The following is a 19,886-nucleotide window of genomic DNA, read 5'->3' on the forward strand; positions in this document are numbered from 1 at the left end:
CATCAAATTAAAAATAAGCACATATTTTTTTATGTTGTCTTTTGGTCTATTTTCAATTAAAGTTGGGTTTATGGAATTTTGCCGGATTTAGTTCCCTCCAACTTATTCCTCTGCACATGGACCCCCGTTAAACTATACGTTATCTTAACACAAAGTGAAGTGGCTGGAGAAACTGTGATGAGCAGGTGATGTGAAATGGGTTGTTTTTTAATTGTTTTTTTTATCTGTGCTTGTGGTTTGCTGCCACTTCCTTGGCGTGCTTTGCTGAAAGCTGCCTGAGAAAGACGGCCGGGGCCAAAAACAAGCTCGCTGGTCTCAAAGATGGCCGCGGGTTAGTTTGAACATGAGGTACGTCAGAGAAATGTGAGAGGACGCCGGAGAAAGAGAGGAGAGTCGGGTGGAGATCCAAGAAGTCCATCGTGCCGATACTGGGTTGCAGAAAACGGGAAGGAATGAAACAACTGCAAATCTACTGTATAGTCTTCAAAAAAACGTACTCGTTCATGTTTGAAAAAAGGTCCAGCAATGAACGTGCAAAACCCGTTTCTCCTCCAGATTCGATATTATCACGTCCCTGTAACTGCATTTTATATTATTTTGCTGTGTTGCAAGATCAAAGTTACTTTAAACACGATAATTAAAAAGTGTGTACTCTGCATTTTGTCTCTTCAGGACGGTGCAGCTAAAGGATGTGTTCATCGGTGAAAAGAATCCACTTCAGACTTGTTCTGGGAGCGTTTTACTTCCTGATACTGACTGGAAGTGTCCCACGCTGTGAGGGGGGAAGCTTTCTTTCCATAGAGACACAGTGAAAGTCGTTTCTCAAGTCGTTATCTGTGGTTTTGTCGCCTTTTATTTAACGTTTCTCGGCACCATGACGCAGTAAAAAAAATAAGGCTGATAAGCAACTGAATACAAATTCCTGTGAATCTAAAAGGTTGAAGGGGAGTTTTTTTTTTTTTATCTCCTCAGTGTGAAGAAAATCCTTTGAAACTTTTGACTCAAACATTTGAAAGAATAAAAAAAAGGAATACAAAAAGAAAAGTTGAATACAAAATAGGATAAATTCAAAGTTAGAGAAAAACTGAAAGAATAATTTTCATTATGAAAGCTTACTATGTACTTTATGTACTGGAGGAACTTGACTTGGATTTGTTTTATTTGGACTTTTCCTCAGATATTTCTGTCACTTTGCAGAGAGACCAGCTGAAAAACAGATACGACAACCTGAGCAGCAGCTACGACCAGCTGAAGCAGAAACAGAAAGGTATCGTGGGAAAATTTACGGTCTGCCATTTTTTTTCAATGAAATGCTGCATTTCAAAACTACTTAAAAGCAAAAAATGTGCTGTTGTTTCTAAAGATAATTCGGTAAAATATAGTCAGTCGCACGAAAGTTATGAGATTTTAAATGAAACTTCTGTTACAGAATGACGTAAACAAGGCGAAGATCCGAACTACAGCTGATAACGTTTCCAGAGTTCCTTCTTTAGGACCTTTTGGAGCTTTTTTACTTTTCTGGTTTTTGTTTTCCACTGCAGATAGTAGCGTTGCTATAGCAACATCTCATGAAACCAGCCAGTGATGCAACTTCGACGCGACACACCGACTGGCTGGATGCTTTTGTCGGCAACCAAACAGAGCAACGTCAGCTCCTCTTCAAATTACCACCGTGTAGTTTTCCTGGCTGTCATTAATCGTGTTGGCCAGTTCGTAAAAAACTCGTCTAGCTACCAGCGTCGGATTCTCTCGGACCAGTCAGCGGTCTGCAGGGTTTTCACGTCACCTCGTCGTATCGTTGCTCATTTGGGAAAACGACCAAAAACAAAACGCCAACAGGTGCTGAGACAGCAGCAGAAAGGTTGCTACTCAATCAGTCGAACGTTTTAACTGCACTTTGAAAGAACAATTATTTGAAGCTCACTGGTGTTTTTTTGTCTATTTTGTTCTCAAGATATTTCAGAGAACAACGTCGAGTCACGAACCGACATCAGTAACACTTTCAGTCCGGCGCAGGATGACGCAAACGAGGCGGAGAACCAAACTGCAACTGAGAAAACGTCCCCGGTTTATTTCTCGCCCGGTACGGCAACGATCGCGTTTTAACTTTAACTTCGAGCACAATTATTGGACGCTGATTTTACCAATCTGAAACAAAACAAAAACCTTGTCATCTCAGTTCTGCTGCGTATTCCATTCATTGCAGAGATTCCATCTACGACACGCCGTGTACAGTAATGCTTTATTTCTCCATCTGTCTTTTACTACGTGCAGAGAGTTTTTGAAAGCCGCGAAGTGTGCCTGATGGAAACCTCCACCTGAACACCAGGCGGGGCGGGGGAAGGAATCTGATTGGCCTTTGCAGCACCAGTTCTAGAGAGGATCATGACACCAGTCCTGTCGTGTCGAAACACACCAGAAGTAGTCGTTGAATTTTTACAGCGTTCCACAGAACGGACACGAGAACAGAAATGTAACATTGGTGGTGCTTTGGAAAGTTTAACTCGGATTTTTAAGCAAAAAAAAAAGGTTTAAAAAGTTGTTGCATTGGTGTGTATTTTATAAATGATGCATTGCATTCATGTGTGGTGGAAACAACGACTTACCTTCTTTGGTTTGTGATATTTTGATTTGAGTTAATTTTGCTTTTTTATTTTCAGAAAATGTTTTATGTTGTAAAATTTGACTGTGTTACTAGTTTTATTGATCAGTCCCCTCCACGATCTGGATTGCAAAATTTTTTCATAAAAATCTCCTGCAGCAGCAATTTTGCAACATTCCTGCGATTTTTCGGCAAAAAACGTTGTGAACTGAAGCTATGCTAAAAGTAGTACATCATAAAGCTGCCTTTCAAAATAAAACTGACTTTATTGCCAAAAATAAGTGTACAGATTATTTTTTAGCAGGGAGGTGGTAAACAAGAAAATTTCAATTTTGTTTTTCTCGAATTGCAACTTTTTCTAATTTCAGAAATTTTACCACAAAAAACTCCCCAAATTACATCGGAATTTTTGAGAAAATTTTTCTTTCCTGCTTTAGTTTATTCTGAAATGTGTTTTTAAATTTATTTTTACTGTTTTGTAATGTGATCTATATCCTGATGTCAGTTTTATGAATATATTTCTTGTTGTTGCACGTTTTCCTGTTTTGTCATGTTTGATGAAAGTAGGCCGTGTTGTCTGTATTGTTGTGTTGTGATTTGAACATGTCTGTTTGAGTATTATGAACCAATAAACATTCAGTTTGTCTGATTTTAGGTTTTTTGTTGTGTTTCTGAGCTTTCTGGTGATAAATACCTGATTGTTACGCATGTTTGGATTTTCACAATAAGTGATAATAAGAGATATTTGTTTATTGTAAATGTGAGTGTTTAAATTTGTGTGTGTGTGTGTGTGTGCTTACAGCTGCATTACAAACAAACAAACAAAAATAAAAAGTAATATTGGCTTAAACATATGAATAGATTGATTGGCTGTCAGTAAAACTTACCTGTGTAAAGAAAGGGAAAAAAAAAATCTCCTATGATAATGAACTTTACTGATACGTAAGCAGACAAAAAGACAACGATAACACAACTTCCTGAAGCTGAACTCACAAGTTTAAGAGGTAAAACAGGTGTTTTTGAGCTTTTTGAAAGCATCCAAACAGAAGATGTCCTGTTTTGTTTTGCTTGGCTTTTCAGCGAATAAAGAAACACAACTCACCACCGGGCCGGGCTCTCCGCGGTCTCCTCGGGCTCCTCTGATTCCCGGACCGCCCTGTTTAGAAACACAAGCAGCGGGACAAGGTTAGCGCCACGCAGTCGACACATCCGCGACTGATACACACAAATACGACTCTCAACCTGCCCGAAGTGGAAAGAGAAAGAAAACCAAAGCAAATGAAGCGACCTCAAACGTGAGATGTGAAGGTGATGTTGTGCGTCTTCATCCGTCTGTGTGAATGTGTGGGTGAAGCCGGATGTATCATCAGTTCCTCCAGAAAACTGCGATCGCAAATAATTAACGTCACAAATTTTATGGTCACCAAAAAAAAACCGTGAATTCCTGAAGGGACTGATTATTAGAGTAAAAACTGCTGCATCATGTTCTGATGCATAAACACAACATTATTCTTTGTGTAGCTGAGAAAGTTTTGATGTTTCTTCAGAGTGATTGAAAAGATGGTGTGTGTGTGTGTGTGTGTGTGTGTGTGTGTGTGTGTGTGTGTGTGTGTGTGTGTGTGTGTGTGTGTGTGTGTGTGTCTCTCACTGGTAGTCCAGCAGGGCCTGGGGGGCCTTTGCTGTCCTGGGTGCAGGTGCAGGCTTTGGGCAGGGCCGGACAGTCGACCTCCTTCCTCTGGATGATCACAGCATGATGAGGATGGCACAGAGAATAAATAAAGAAATGAATAAATAAATAAAAGTGATGATGTGGAATTGAGATGAAATGTGTAAAGAGCAAACAAAAATTTTAAACAAAGAGGCTTCGACAAAAAAGGAACTTTGACCTCACCAGACCAGGAAGTTCGCAGCACTTGTCTCTGTTGGCCCACGAGGTGCTGCAGACGATGTCAAAGATCTGGAGCTGGAACTGCATGAGGAAGTAACAAAGGATAAATACAGAAGACATTCATTTACACTGCATGTAAATAATATCTAATGTGTAATAAAATCACAGGAAGCATCATATGGAGATAAATTCCGGCCAAACAAATTTCACAAACAAACAAATGTTTAGAAAAACCCTGTAAAAACAAATAAACAACATATTTCTCTTAGATCATACTTTAGAGACAAAGACAAAAAAAAAGAGAAATATCTCAGGATTTTTTTTGCTCGATACTGCGGAGATCGTTGTGCTTGAGATTTTCTCATGAATGTAATTCTCCCTCCACACCAGTAGGTGGTGCTGCTTTATGAATGTTACGAAGCCACCAGTTCAGATTCTGTTCCTCACCAACTTTGCTAGTTTGGAGCAGGAAGTGACCATATTTGGACGAGCTGGGGGAGGAGCCAGCGGTGGATCTGACCGATCTGATTGGAAACCTGACGATACTACGTCCCGCCCACCGATAGCTGTAACCTGACTGCACCACAGGCCTGTCAATCAAACAGACACGCCCCCAAAAACAGGTCTTCTTGAATCTTCTTTTCTAATGAATGAGGGATTATTTTCAGATGGACCTCCAGAAAACTAATAAAAAGGAGTGACTTTAGCTAACAACACCGAGATAACTGATGGACACATTTTATTCACTTTGGATTTGATGAGAGAAGTTGAATGGGAGTCTATGGAGCCGGAGGCTTTTTGGAGACGACCTCTAGTGGCACTCGCTGGTATTGCAGCTGAAGACACTTCTGGATCGGAACCATTTTTCAGAGCCGGAAGCTACAAACTCTTTTATAAACAGTTTATGTTCATCTTTCCAGATGACACACGTCATTTCAAACGAGCCTCTTCTCGACATCAGTAACTTTGGAGTTAAAAAAAAACTATAAAATGCATCCACAAACAATGAAACGGTGAAATCCCATTTTTAAATCCGTGACTTGATGGGAATCAGCACTTTGAGTTTGAAGTGGTTTTTTTTTTCTTCTCATGACCGCATTTAACTGAAGATCGACTGCAAATCCCTGAATGTCTTGAGATATTTTAGTGCTGTGCAAACAAAAGCTTTTTAATCATAATCCCGTGTAAAAGAAAAAAAAGATTAGCCGGGTTTTCAGCTCTCCTTTGAATGTTTTTCTGCAGATGTCTGTGTTTTTTCCATTTGTCTAATTAAAATTGTTAAATTAGATCATTAGTCAGGATCAGGGTTGAAAACGCAGCGGGCGCCTCGTCTCCGCTTGTTGAAATATTAAGCGTAGAAAGAAGAACGCGAGAGATGACGCACAAAAAAAAAAAAAAAAAAGGTGTTCATCCCTCCCGAGAAGCTAAAGTTGTTCTTCCTCTCTGCAGTTTTCTGGTTCAAGCAGCTTGTTGAACTGTGAGGTTGCCGTGGTGACGTGCGTGCAAAGTGTACAATCAGGAGGAAAAAAGAAAAAAAAAGGATGAGTGGCGGGGGTCAACGACCTCTTAGAGGCAGGCACCGAGCCTCATGGTGGCGGCTGGTGGAAAAGAGCAGTGTGTGTGTGTGTGTGTGTGTGTGTGTGTGTGTGTGTGTGTGTGTGTGTGTGTGTGTGTGTATTCCTCACCGGTGCCGAGTTGTCCTTGTTCCCCCTGGAGCGGACCATCCTGCCCAGAACCTCCAGGCCGTCCGTGGTGATGTTTCCCGCCGCGTTGATGGTTTTCTCAGCCACCATCTTGCAGTCGATCACCACTCTGGCGCTCGTCTTGCTGATCGCAATGTGAAGCTGCAAGAAAGGAAACGTCCAACGTGATTAAGTGGACTTGCATATTTACCGTCTCAAGTTCTCAACACCTGTTTATGAAGTTTATACACAAGTTCAAAGAGGAAGAGCTGTTCCCCAACGTTTCATCTGCTGTTAAGAGAGTTTTTCCTTCTGTTGGCGGTTTCTTCATGTTAAAGAGAGTTTTTCCTTCTGTTGGAGGTTTCTTCATGTTAAAAGAGAGTTTTTCCTTCTGTTGGAGGTTTCTTCTGTTAAAAGAGAGTTTTTCCTTCTGTTGGAGGTTTCTTCATGTTAAAAGAGAGTTTTTCCTTCTGTTGGCGGTTTCTTCATGTTAAAAGAGAGTTTTTCCTTCTGTTGGAGGTTTCTTCATGTTAAAAGAGAGTTTTTCCTTCTGTTGGAGGTTTCTTCATGTTAAAAGAGAGTTTTTCCTTCTGTTGGAGGTTTCTTCATGTTAAAAGAGAGTTTTTCCTTCTGTTGGAGGTTTCTTCATGTTAAAAGAGAGTTTTTCCTTCTGTTGGCGGTTTCTTCATGTTAAGAGTTTTTTTTCACTTTTTGAATTTATGCATATTTGAGTGCTGACATGTTTGTGCCAAGAACTTATTATTGTGTTAATAAGTTAACACAAATAAGTTTAATATTTTAGTATTTAATCTACAATAATATTTTTAACATTTAAAAATAGCAGAGCACACGGCACTGAGACTAAAATTATTTCCACGAGTGACTCCGTTATTTATAACAACACACTCTGGTACCACTGTCACCAACATGGACAACTAAGTGCTTCCTCCATAAGTACAACAGGAAAAAAATAAGTTTATTGCTGTATTTACAGAAAAAAGGTTTCTGGATTATCTTGAGTTGTGTGTGAGAATGTGTGTGTGTGTGTGTGTGTGTGTGTGAGAATGTGTGTGTGTGTGTGTGTGTGTGTGTGTGTGTGTGTGTGTGTGTGTGTGTGTGTGTGTGTGTGTGTGTGTGTGTGTGTGTGTGTGTGTGTGTGTGTGTGCGTGTGTTTCTCTGCTTTAGAAAGTGCAAATTAAAGTGTTCCAGATTCGTCCTGGCACGAGAAGATTCAAAATGCAAAACATACACACGCAGCTAGAAAGAAAACAGACTGTAAACCTAAAAGGTCTGCTCTGTAATTTTCATTCTATATTCCTGAATGAAAATGGGACATTTAAGCATGACTGAAGTCAGCAGAGAGACGTTTCTATTTCCCTCGACACAGCAGAAGAGGAGAGTTTTCCATCTCACCCTTCACCCTTTGAACCCTCTTACGATTTTCAGAGTATGTTCACTACCTTCACTTTTAAGCTCATAACTTGGGCATTTTTGGGGTGAACAAGTCATTCTGTATCTTGTTTTTTTCAGGACAGTCTGGGCTATCCAAATGTCATTTAATTTGATAATACTATAATATTTTATATATATATATATATATATTATATATTCAAGTAAAATTTTTTTTTACATAGTACAGAAGTCAGATGGGATTTCAATACTGGATTGTATCTGAGAGAGAAAATTACAATATTTGATTGTGAAAATTAAAAAGAGTACGTACACTCTCGATTTAAGGCGGTAATGAAACCCCACGGCTAACTGGTTACAAGCTCGGTGTAAAGAATAAAAAACTTAATTCGGGAATCAGCGCTGCTATAATAAAAACTCAGAAAAATGTATTTGTGATACTCAAGTTTTCATTTTAAATTAGCGCTGCAGGACTGTAATGTAAAACCTGTTGAGACTGTCCTGTAAAGCAGAAGGGACGCTACAAATGTCAGCTTTTCAGGAATGAAGAAATGCTAAAAACTAAGCTTGTCAGGAAGGCAGTGCAGGTAGAGTATAAAACAAACACACACCCACACTGAGCAGAACAAAAGGTGAGGAGGTAAAGCAGGATAATCTCTGCCGACAGCGAGCAGACAGAAGCGACTGCAGATCAGTCAGCGGGTCCCTCGGCGCCGGCTCTGACAAGCACACGGCGGTGAGCGGGTTGAGGATCAGGGCAGGACGGAGCTACAGGCGGCCCGTCGGGAGTCCGTGAATAACAGCAGGAAGCGCAGCCAAGGATGACACACTGAACCAAACGAGTGAATAATACGCAGATGAACGACTGGAACCAAAAGTCAGCCTGTTTTTTGTTTGTCAAATTCAGATTGTATCCGGATGATTTAAAAAAAACAATCTAGATGGTCAAAAAAACCACACATTTGACTTCAGTAAATACTCTGAATATATTCTACAGCATCACAGGAGGGTTTCTGACCTTATGGAAGCTGCCGTAGAAGAGCTTTTTGATTTCCGTCCCTTCGAAGGTGACTGTCTGAAACTCTCCTTTGTAGTCGTTGTTGAAGAAGGTCAGAGTTTTTCCTCCGTCTGCAAGAAAAAAACAACACAAACAACATGTAATAAAAACTGCAAAGAAAAAAAACCTAAAACAAAGCCTGAATGTACAAATATTAAAGATATTCTTGACGACATGTCGGAAACACTTTTATTGAATCCATATTTCACTAAATCCTTCCATTCAATTCAATTCATTACTATCTATATAGTGCCACATCATACAGAGGAACAAAACAATTTAACAATTCCCACGTAAGATAGGAGGAAAAAAACTCCCCTTTAAGGGAGAAAAGCATCCAACAGAGGGAAGGAAAAACTCTCTTTTAACAGAAGAAACCTCCAACAGAAGGAAAAACTCTCTTTTAACACAAGAAACCTCCAACAGAAGGAAAAACTCTCTTTTAACAGAAGAAACCTCCAAGAGAAGGAAAAACTCTCTTTTAACATGAAGAAACCTTCAGCAGAAGGAAAAACTCTCTTTTAACAGAAGAAACCTCCAACAGAAGGAAAAACTCTCTTTTAACAGAAGAAACCTCCAACAGAAGGAAAAACTCTCTTTTAACAGGAACAAATTGCTGACTCACTGTCCAGGATGACTCCCACCAGCGGCTCATTGTTCTTGTTGAGGATCTCCCAGAGGGCGAAGGGCTCCTCGGGCGTGTTGGGCAGCAGCCTGAACAGCAGGGTGATGGTGTAGTCGGAGGGCAGCCCCTCGGGGTGGAGGTACCTGCGAGGCGGAGAGGAGTCATCAGATGCGGGTAAACACTGCGAGGATTTTATCTCTCCAGGCACGCAGTCTGGATTTCCTTTTCATTTGAGTCCGTCCGTGTCGGGCGTACCTGGTGGGCTGCGCGATCAGGGCGTCGCTGTGAAGGTGGAAACAGGGGAAAGTGTTGAAGGTGCCGGGTACCATGGAAACGCCGGAGACGGTGCTGTAGCGGTTCTCGACCAGCCCAAACAGCTCCATCATACGGAAACCTGACGACACGCGGGAGGGAATTTTGAACTCATTAGCATCCTTCAAAACAACAGAAACCACCAGCTGAGCCTTGAACGCAGCTTTAACCGCTTTACTGCTGCAGATTATAATAATTTATATCTATTATTTATACAAAACAAAAACACCCAAAGGCTCCATTTCCCCACCATCGTCTTCCAAACAAGGCGAAGCAGCTTTTAGCTTTCCATGCTACTCGAACGTGGAAACTGAGACCTCAGACATCGCCGACCACTTTTAAATCTAAATTAGAGACCCTTCTGTTCAAATACTGCTTTTAGTCGAAGCCTCTAAGACCTTTTTTTTTAAACGTTTGATCGTTGCTACGGTGTGCTGGATTGCCTTTTATTGATTGTATCTCTGTTTTATCGATTGTGCCTTTTCCTGCATTTAAAAAAAAAAAACATTTTGTGTTGCCTGGTGGTATATAAATGAATTTCGCCTTGCTTTTCCCGCCCAGGTCTTAAAATGAAGCGTGTTCTTGAGGTTTGTCGGAGAGATCTGCTGTAGGATTTTATGTCATTTTAAGAGCGCGTTATTAAGACGGTAATATGCATCTACATAGAGAGAAGAGTAATTTCTACTGCAGCAATCCACCGAGGTGCAAACACACCTCCGATTAATGAAGAGACTTCGGACGAAACCTTTCAAACCATGCATCTTACTTTCTGCTCAGATTATCTGCTGCTAATCCGGCAAAAGAAAGTTTGGAGACAAACTAAACGCACTTCAAAATAAAACCCTATATATATATTTGAAAAGTCCTTCTGAGCCTCTGAGCTGCGTCTCCTGTTGCTGTTTCATCACCTCGCAGTGCAGCTCGACTTGTTAACGCTCGCACACGGAGAAAAAAAAAAAAGCAATTAAAAGAGCGAGACTCTTTTGGAGAGCTCACCGCCTGGCTGCCGCTGCTAAACTCACCTTTCTATCAAGGTATGTTTTCTACTCCTCTGTTCTCGGAGCACCAAACTTTACATGGTAATAATCAACGTACACGAGAGGGAAACAGATATTCTGTCATGAAAAAACAACAACATATATCCTCGTAGCATTCAGGGCGTCAATAAACACTTTAGTTCTGCTGTCTGGTTCACATGTCGGTGTTCCTTCTTTCGGTTTTGAGTTTCTACGTCTTAGCACACAGGTTAGAGTGCAGGAAAAACTCTTTTAACATGAAGAAACCTCCAACAGAAGGAAAAACTCTCTTTTAACATGAAGAAACCTCCAACAGAAGGAAAAACTCTTTTAACATGAAGAAACCTCCAACAGAAGGAAAAACTCTCTTTTAACATGAAGAAACCTCCAACAGAAGGAAAAACTCTCTTTTAACAGAAGAAACCTCCAACAGAAGGAAAAACTCTCTTTTAACAGAAGAAACCTCCAACAGAAGGAAAAACTCTCTTTTAACAGGAAGAAACCTCCAACAGAAGGAAAAACTCTCTTTTAACAGGAAGAAACCTCCAACAGAAGGAAAAACTCTCTTTTAACAGGAAGAAACCTCCAACAGAAGGAAAAACTCTCTTTTAACATGAAGAAACCTCCAACAGAAGGAAAAACTCTCTTTTAAAATGAAGAAACCTCCAACAGAAGGAAAAAAAACCCCTTTTAACAGGAACACCACACAGGCTAGAGTAAAGCGACATGCATTGAACTTGTTACCTGGCGTTGTGCTGCCGCTCATCGGTACAGATGGACAAGCTGCGAGAGATAACAAAAAAATGTGTTTGATGAGGAAAGCGTGTGCGCTTTGGACCGAACTGGATACCGGACGGCGATCTTCCAACGGTTACTCACTGGCGGTGGCGGCTTCGCACACGAACGTCACCAGTTTCTCCTCGATCTTCTTGAAGGCGTCCAGGTCGTCCACGAAGAAGACGTGTCTGTCGCTTGGTTTGCTGGCGATGCTCACCAGCTCGCCGTAGTCGGCGTCGGCGAAGCCGATGGCGAACACGATGTAACCTTTAACAGGAGGATAACCGCAGGAAGAATGAGGACTCCGTTCAATGTAGTTTGTACAACATTTTTAAAAAAAATCAAGCCTTGTTCTTGAATATCAGCATCACACAACAGCATGTGTTCAGTATGATGTTCTAATACACAGATATATAACTAGGAAACAAAATTGTGTTTGTAATTTTTTTTTTTTTTTATTCTCACATTTAGAGAATTTTGAGTCATTCCTTTTCAGTTTTGGCATTGCGTTCACGAAAATGGGCGGGGCATGAGGTAAGAGCGACCTTTCACTGATAAACTCTAATCAGCTCATCATTGGGTCCGAGTTAACATTTCTGCCAAATTTGACGAGATTCCCTCGAGGTGTTTTTGAGATATTGAGGAGAACAGGACGCAAACAGACAAAAAAAACAGAATGCCTCCAACTATCACCAGCACACAGACATAGAAAGAAAACAGTAAATACATTAAGTAGCTACCAACAAGTATATTCTAATTTAACCCCCAAAAAAACCTGGCATTTGTGAGTTTTACGGAGCTCCGTAAAACCCTGAAGGAGGTGGTTCTTACCTTCCATCTGCATCTCCTTGGAGACTTTGTTGACGTCGTCCTGGGATCGTCCGTCGGTCAGGACGACCAGGACGTTGGGGATCCCCCTCCTGACTCCGCCCTCCGCCGTGAAGATGTTCTCCTTCACGTGCTGTATGGCTCGACCTGATTGGACAGAAGACGGAACCGTCGATCCAACCCGAAGCAGCAGTAGACAGATATAAAACGACCCGGCGAGACGAAAACACGTCAAATGTGTAAAAAAAAAAAAAGAAAAAAAAAAGGACGAAGTTGAATCCATTTTCAGCTTCTTCATGGAGTTCAGAGAAATTGAAGTCATTCGTGCCATTTTGGTGTTTATGTTTTATATCAGCCGTTAGCTCTGACAAAGCACGTGATTTTAGCTTCTTTTCACTACTTTTTTTTTTCCAATCGTATATCAACCTCTTTACTTTCATTTAATATTCGTCCTGATACAACTCCGTTTGGACTCCGTTTCCTGCCTAGTTGCTACAGTTCAATAAAAGACTCGAGTAGCAGCAGCTTCTTTCCAAACAGATCCATTAATCAAACATTCTGCGGGCCCGCGGGGGAAACCCCGGGGGAAACAGATTCGTAATTGCAGCGGTGATTGAGTGCTCCTTAAATCCCCAAACTGTTGCTTCCCTGACAGCAAAGTGAGGATTAGTGTTTTTTATTTTTTTTACAGTGTGACATTAGCGGAGGGAAAATTCCTCCCCAGCAAGCGACGGCATTATGAGTCTGTCTGCGTTCAGCTTCGTCCCTGCAGGAGGGAAACCGGCTGCGCTGCTCTGTAAACACTGATTAATGACTACTACCCCCCCCCCCCCCCCCCCCGCAGACCTCCTCTCATTACTACCGCAAACACTTCTACCTGCAAACACAGCACGTTAACATACAAATATGAATGCAGGAGAACGTTTGAAGAGGAAAAACACGCAAGATTTAATTTTCTGTTCGAGGCCGCCTGCCGCTTGATACGTATCGATGATGATGTATCGATGATGACGTCGTCGACCAGACTCGGATAATGAATTTCCCCGAGCGGCACGCCGGCCGTGCGAGGACTCACCTGTCTTGGTGTTTCCTCCCTTGTAGGCGATCTTGTTGATGGCGTCCAGCAGACGCTCCTTGTCGTTGTACGAGTTCAGCTTGAACTCGGTTCGGGCGTCGTCGCTGAACTGGGCGATGGCCACCTGGTCGGAGAGATGCAGCGAAGAGGAGTCAACGGAGGACGGTTGAAAACATAAAACACAAAAAAGGAATCTTTCTTACAAATATAATTCATAAATAAATGAATAAAATGTCACTCAGTTCTGTTCTATTGACTTCAGGGCGAAAGTGTGAAATGCAAATATCCTAAAACCAGTGAGGCGGTGAGAGCGGTTTTGTGATTTGGGTGAACTGACCCTTTATTTAGTTCACGATGTTTAGATATGGATGGTCATTTTTCCAAGAAAACAATCTGAAGCGGTTTTTAGCATCATTAAATGAACACCATCTCCATCTATGGTTTTTGAGCCCGTGCAGTCATTTCCACAACAGAAATGTGAAATTGTGGGATTTCTCCAGATTCTCTGAATCTTTTAACGATATTATGAACCGTAGACGATGAAATACACTAATTCTTCTGCAATTTTACGTTGAGAAACATTATTCTTGGATTGTTGAACTATTTGCCCACCGAGTCTTTCAGTCCCCATCTTCACTGCCGAGACTCTGCCTCTCTGAAATGCTCTTTTCAAACTCAATCATGTTACTGAGTTGTTGCCATGGTAACCTAATTAGTTGTGAGATGTTCCACCAGGTGTTGAAACAACTTCTCCGCTCTTTTGTCGAACCCTTCCCAACTTTTTTGGAGACGTGTTGCTGCCATCAAATTTACAAAGAGCAGATATTTTACATAAAACAAGAAAATATCTCAGTGTTGAACATTCGATATGTTGTCTTTGGTCCTTTTTTTTTTTTATTTTTTTTTTAAATTTTTTTTAATTAATTATGGGTTTATGTGATTTGCAAATCATCCCATTCTGTTTTACTTTACATTTTACACAGCGTCACAACCTTTTTCAGGAACAAAAATTACACCCACGATCCTTAATATGTCAAATATGTCATAAAACCCGGATTGATTCAAACATCGTGTCCCGTTCGTTTTATGGAAAGCTTTAATAGATTTTCGGACCGGTCTTCACCAGCCGACTCCACCTTCCCTCTTTCACCACTGCGTCTGTGCTGCAGAGCAGAAGGAGCCGGCGACACACGAGGAGAAGGACGAGGAGGCTGCTGGCGCCTCAAGCGACAGGAACAGTTCACAGTTTCTATCTTCAGCTTCTCCGCTTTTATTTCTGCTCTGTGCCACTCTGCCAATAAACCTGTCAATCAAACTCAGTCATCGGAGAGCTACCAGACACCGGGAGTTGAAGGATAACAAGGTATCAAAGCTTTTCGTGAACTGCGTCTGCTTCAAGAAACAGTACGACATTCCTGCTGCCCCCCCCCCCTCCCCCGGCCGCCTTCCCCCGCCTCTTTTTTGGTACCTGCGTGCCGTCCGGTCCGATCCCGTCCAGCGCTCCGGTGGTGCTGTACAGGAAACGGATGATCTTCAGGAAGTTTTCGTCGCCGATGCTCCAGGAGCCGTCGACCAGGAAGACGAGGTCGGCCTTGGCTGCCTTACAGACTGAACGCAGGAGGAAGAGGAAAGAAGTTCTCAACGTTAAAAGTGTAAAGTTTGGATCAACGTCGTGTAAAGTGTCTCCGAACTTAAAAAAAACAAAAAAACAAGAACATCCACACATTTATTTCTTCTGCTCCTTTGTATTCATTCGTTTAATCGCTGACTTTATTCTGATGGATGGCGACTCAGGAATAAAAAGAAAAAGCAGCTTGTGAGTGAAGTGAACCTCCGATTGATTGGACCTGAAGAGGATCTCGGACTCGGGGACTCTGAACTGTGATCAAATCATTAAGTCGGCCCACGTCGCTCCTCAACAATCAGTCCAATCGCTTCCTCTTCTCCTCTAATAAAATCAGCTGGTGCCGCATTGATCTGCAGACGACTTCAGTCCCGTCATCGGCTCTTTGTTTGCTGCAAACATTTACTGAATAAATCACGACTGATTTTCTTTCACAATAAAAGCCCGTCCCGTGACACGCTGAAATCGACTTTTCTTTGCTGATTTATTTCAGAGGAAACTTTGTCCTGACTACAAACTCTGCGGACTAAAGCTGGAAAAAGGTTTAAAACTTGATCATTTTGCTCATTTATGTGACGTCTTTAAACTGTAAATTATCAGTATTGTTCTCGTATTTGAGGAATTACGTCTCTTCCCGCCTGACTACCCAGAGTCGGTTGTATTTACATTTTTTTTTTTTTTTAACAAAACTAGCTGACTGTTAGCATTATTAGCTATTTGTGAAGCTGGTTTAAAGGGAAATGAGCTGTTTGTTAGTTTTCTTAGCTGGTGGTCAGACTGTGACGTTCTGAGATGTCTGAGGTAAAAACATTCGCTGCAAAAAACCACGTGAAACGGTGGCGCCATGGCAACAGGCTCACAGTGACTTTTGTTCCTGTTCCCCAAAATGTTAGTTGAAGCTGAAGGCACGGCCATTTTGACACTGCACAGGAGATCCAGTGTGATTCTCAGATGAGTTTTTTTAAGGTTGTTAATGGTGCAGTACCCTGAAACCTTTTCTGATTGCATCTTATACTGAAGAACAGAGCTGAGACGTGGCTCAAAAAACAGATTCTTACCCGCCAGATTGTGAAGAAGGCTTTTAAATAAACAACTTCATCAAATTCGTGAGTTGCTTATTGGTTGTGAATGTCACTTAGATTAATGCAAATAAATGCATCTGTGTCTCTCTTTCTTGGCCTGTTTACTCGGTGTAGCCTCTCCCTTAGTAAATGGGGGGAGGTGGGGGGAGGCTCTTGAAAAGACAAATATAAAATGTTTGAAAGTGAAACCGTTGATTGTCTGGCGACAAGACATGCGAAAAATGTAAAACACATGTTTGTGGAAATGAGACCTGCTGAAACGGATCCAAGACTCACGAGGTTTATATTTATTTGAAATGAGCCGTTTCATCTGGAGTTGGAAGATTTCTCTGTAATTATGAGTTAGATGTTATTAGTGTGTGTGTGATGAAAATGATATCTCCTTTCTTAAGACATCCTTGAGCCTGTATTCATCTCTATGAAGTGTGTGAGAGTCGTTTCATGCTCCTTACGCTCATCAAAGCGTATTAAACTGCTAACTGTCTAATTTTAAAGTATTTTTGATCATAAAAGATTAAAAAGAAAAAAAAAAATCGTCTCTGACCTTCCTTGGCGGGGGGGACGGTGGGAGGCGGGGTGGTGGTGGGGGGCTTGGTGGGCGCCGGGGTCGGGATGGGTACTGCACGGAGAGAGTAAACAACACAAACAAACACATTCAGGTCATAAACATGATCAGCAGAAAAAAAAAATACAAAAAAAACAAGACAAGCAAAAACCAACAGGCCTATAAAATATAGTGAAATGATATATTTGCAAATATGAGATTTGGAGATTTTTGTGTTGTAGCTCGTAGAATAAAGTTTTCAGTTTGTTCAACTCGCTTCAATCTGCAGAGGAACAGGGTCACAAATACATGTTGTGCATATAACAATTTTTTTATCTGTCTATATCATAAAATAAATACTTGGAAATTTGTGTATTGATAAATTATTGCCACGTGACAACTTGTGATCATGTCTTTTTTATTTTTTTACAGTGTATCAGTGTCAGATTTGAACCAAAAAACGATTTTGTGACTGAATTGCACAGCAGATTTTTCAAACTGTTTTATTTTTTAATTTATATGTAAGATTTGAATTAATTAACTGAGACTTTTAATTGAATCCAATGTGAACATTAAAAATGTATAAAACTGAACAAAAGAGTTGAGATTTCAGTTATAAAACCGCAAATGCATGTGAAGTGTGACGAAACATCACCCCCCTCCCCCCGCCACCGAGTCTCCAGACAGTAGGTCTTGATTAGTAGCACAACAAAAGGCTCGACTCTGAAAAGGAAGAAGAGGACCTTCAGCTTCATCGCTCCCGCCAGAATAAAAGATGTTTTATGTCGAAAATGACGCACCCGCCCTCCCTGCTTCTTTTATTACACAGCGACAGCTGACAGCAGAGTGTGTGTGTGTGTGTGTGTGTGTGTGTGTGTGTGTGTGTGTGTGTGCTATATTGTTATGATGACACGTGTATGGGCGCGTTTAAAGGGGAGTTTATGGGGGAGGTAAACACTTCTGGATGTGTCAGCGGTGTAAACAGAAGTCTTCAGTACGTCAGCGTCACGTCGTCTCTGCATCCGATTATCTCCTGAATAAATGAGCTGCAGGAGATTTTAGGCTTTAAAACAGACAAAGGTTCTTTTCTTAGATCGGTTCAGTCAGAAATACAAAATACAGCAGCTGTTCTGAAAAAGTCTAATTTCTCATAAAGAGCTGACTGTTACCTTTCATCTAGAAATTATAGTCACCAGTTATAACAGACAATTTTTTTTATTGCCAAGATTTTAATTTAAATTGAAAAAAAAAGAATTCAACATACTGACAAATCACGAAAATCCATAAAAAGATAACATTTTTCGTTCACATTTTTTTTAAAACCTTCTATTAATCATCAAAAAGATTAAATTTGTTATAAATTATTTTATATGTTTTTTCCTCAAACCAACTAAGTTAACTCTTCAACACGACACATCTATATTCAAATCCTAAATACACAAAACAGAACTGCCTTTAATGTGCGACCAATGTTGTGTGATTTAATTGATTTAATTGTGTTGTTTTAACCTGCAGAATATTTTTAAATGAGTATCTTGAAAAAGCGCCACATAAATAAAAATGTATTATGATTTATAAATAATGTTGTGTTTGAAGGTGTCAGATACTTGTGTGTGTGTGTGTGTGTGTGTGTGTGTGTGTGTGTGTGTGTGTGTGTGTGTGTGTGTGTGTGTCCTCACGTGTCTTCTCCGTGGTGGTGACTGCAGGTCCTTCCGTCCCGTCCTGCAGCTGAGCGAACACGCTGATCTTGTACTGCATGTTGGGCTTCAGGTTGTTGAAACAGTGTCTGTTTGTTCCTCCGCTCAGCTTCGTCTCCTGCTTCTGACTTCCTGCAGCAAAAACAAACACACAAACAACACCCTGTTTATCTTCATGGAGAAGCTGCTATTGATTTGTAATAACCCTCTAATCAGAGACTGTATATTTGCACATGTAAAAATATCAAAGTAAGGCTGAGTGTCGTTTGAATAGCAACACAATTTTATAATTTTTCTATTTTAACGAAGAGAAAATTTGTTTCAATGTTTAAGCTTTTTTTCTGTAGCTACAATTTACAGACGTCCCCTAAACACCTCACGTGCAGGTTATTGCTAGACGCTACAATTTACAGATGTCCCCTAAACACCTCACGTGCAGGTTATTGCTAGACGCTACAATTTACAGATGTCCCCTAAACACCTCACGTGCAGGTTATTGCTAGACGCTACAATTTACAGATGTCCCCTAAACACCTCACGTGCAGGTTATTGCTAGATGCTACAATTTACAGACGTCCCCTAAACGCCACGAGAAGACAGACTGTGCTGGAGACTTTCAAAATAAAAGATGAAGCTTGTTTAAACTAAGCAGAAACTGAGAGCCACAGAGACGACTGAGGCGGCAGGTCATATTCCAGATGTGGTCGTTACTGCTGATTAGCATTAAAACTGTATTTAATTCATCCAGATGTTTCCGTTCGGGTGGTTTGTTTTTCTCAACTAAATAAAATGAAAGTGTTTACAGTCGGGAATAATTTGACGGAGGAAATCCAATTACCCAAACAAACGCGTGTTTGTTGTTTTTGATGGTCGGGGGACGACTTTGCCAACGTGTCAAATATTTTTGGGAAGAAAAACGTCTTTACCCACGAAACAGCGCTGCAACTTCATCACGGAGGATCAGGTGGAACATTTTAATGAATTAAAGAATTATTAGAGTTGGAGACTGTGGTTAGACTGACAATATAAAAAAAAAAAGAAGCAAATAAAAATCCAATTATTGTCTCTTCATCAGCATTTGTGATTTTTCACCGCGGACCTGAAACTGGAGCAAAGAAACGTCAAGATTTTGAAAGTCAAACTCTGTAAACGGTCAACAGAGACTCTCGAAACGCTTCAGAAAGTCGACGGCGATGAAGCGACGAGGTGTTTCTGAGGTTCAACGTTTCAAGAAAGCAAAAGTTTGAACTCTGATATTAAAAGTAGAGACGGTGTCTTCCTCCTGAACTGAGGGAAAGAAGCTTTAAAAGGTTCATGTTAGTTTTAGGATCATTTTAAATGGTTTTTGCAGCACTGGCACCTCGAAATATTCTGGAGAAAAGAAGTGAGTTTTCTCAGTCCAGCGACATCATTAAATGCTTCAACTTTGTTGTAAACTTTGGGAAAAAAAACTTTAATAACCTGCAACCATCATTTTCTCATTAATATCTTTAAACTACCTCCAGAGTCTCAATTACTTCTTTTTTTTTTTTTTCATTGGATGCACTTTAACGTATTCGTCAACAACTCGCCTCCATAAAACAGCCGCCGGTGATCATTACCGTCATTTCCTGGGTTCTCAGCCGGCAACAGAAATAATTGTGTACTTTTATAACAACGCACCAAAA

The 19,886-nt window shown here is 40.9% G+C and overlaps 1 protein-coding gene across 1 annotated transcript in view; it reads right to left on the reverse strand.

The window, feature by feature from the left end:
* The window catches only part of LOC138209848 (collagen alpha-1(XIV) chain-like), a 118,595-nt gene that overhangs the window by 23,155 nt on the left and 75,554 nt on the right, over window positions 1–19,886 (reverse strand). Inside the window, 14 exon segments of the mRNA XM_069168640.1 lie at window positions 3,705–3,758; window positions 4,251–4,337; window positions 4,494–4,571; window positions 6,176–6,334; window positions 8,601–8,710; window positions 9,265–9,407; window positions 9,520–9,658; window positions 11,337–11,375; window positions 11,472–11,636; window positions 12,201–12,344; window positions 13,273–13,396; window positions 14,741–14,880; window positions 16,523–16,597; window positions 18,202–18,351. Coding sequence (XP_069024741.1) covers window positions 3,705–3,758; window positions 4,251–4,337; window positions 4,494–4,571; window positions 6,176–6,334; window positions 8,601–8,710; window positions 9,265–9,407; window positions 9,520–9,658; window positions 11,337–11,375; window positions 11,472–11,636; window positions 12,201–12,344; window positions 13,273–13,396; window positions 14,741–14,880; window positions 16,523–16,597; window positions 18,202–18,351 — 1,607 coding nt within the window.

The sequence above is a fragment of the Embiotoca jacksoni genome, unplaced genomic scaffold (genome assembly GCF_022577435.1).
Source record: "Embiotoca jacksoni isolate LCO1_2020_lvr unplaced genomic scaffold, fEmbJac1.0.p SCAF_41, whole genome shotgun sequence".
Taxonomy (NCBI): Eukaryota; Metazoa; Chordata; class Actinopteri; family Embiotocidae; genus Embiotoca; species Embiotoca jacksoni.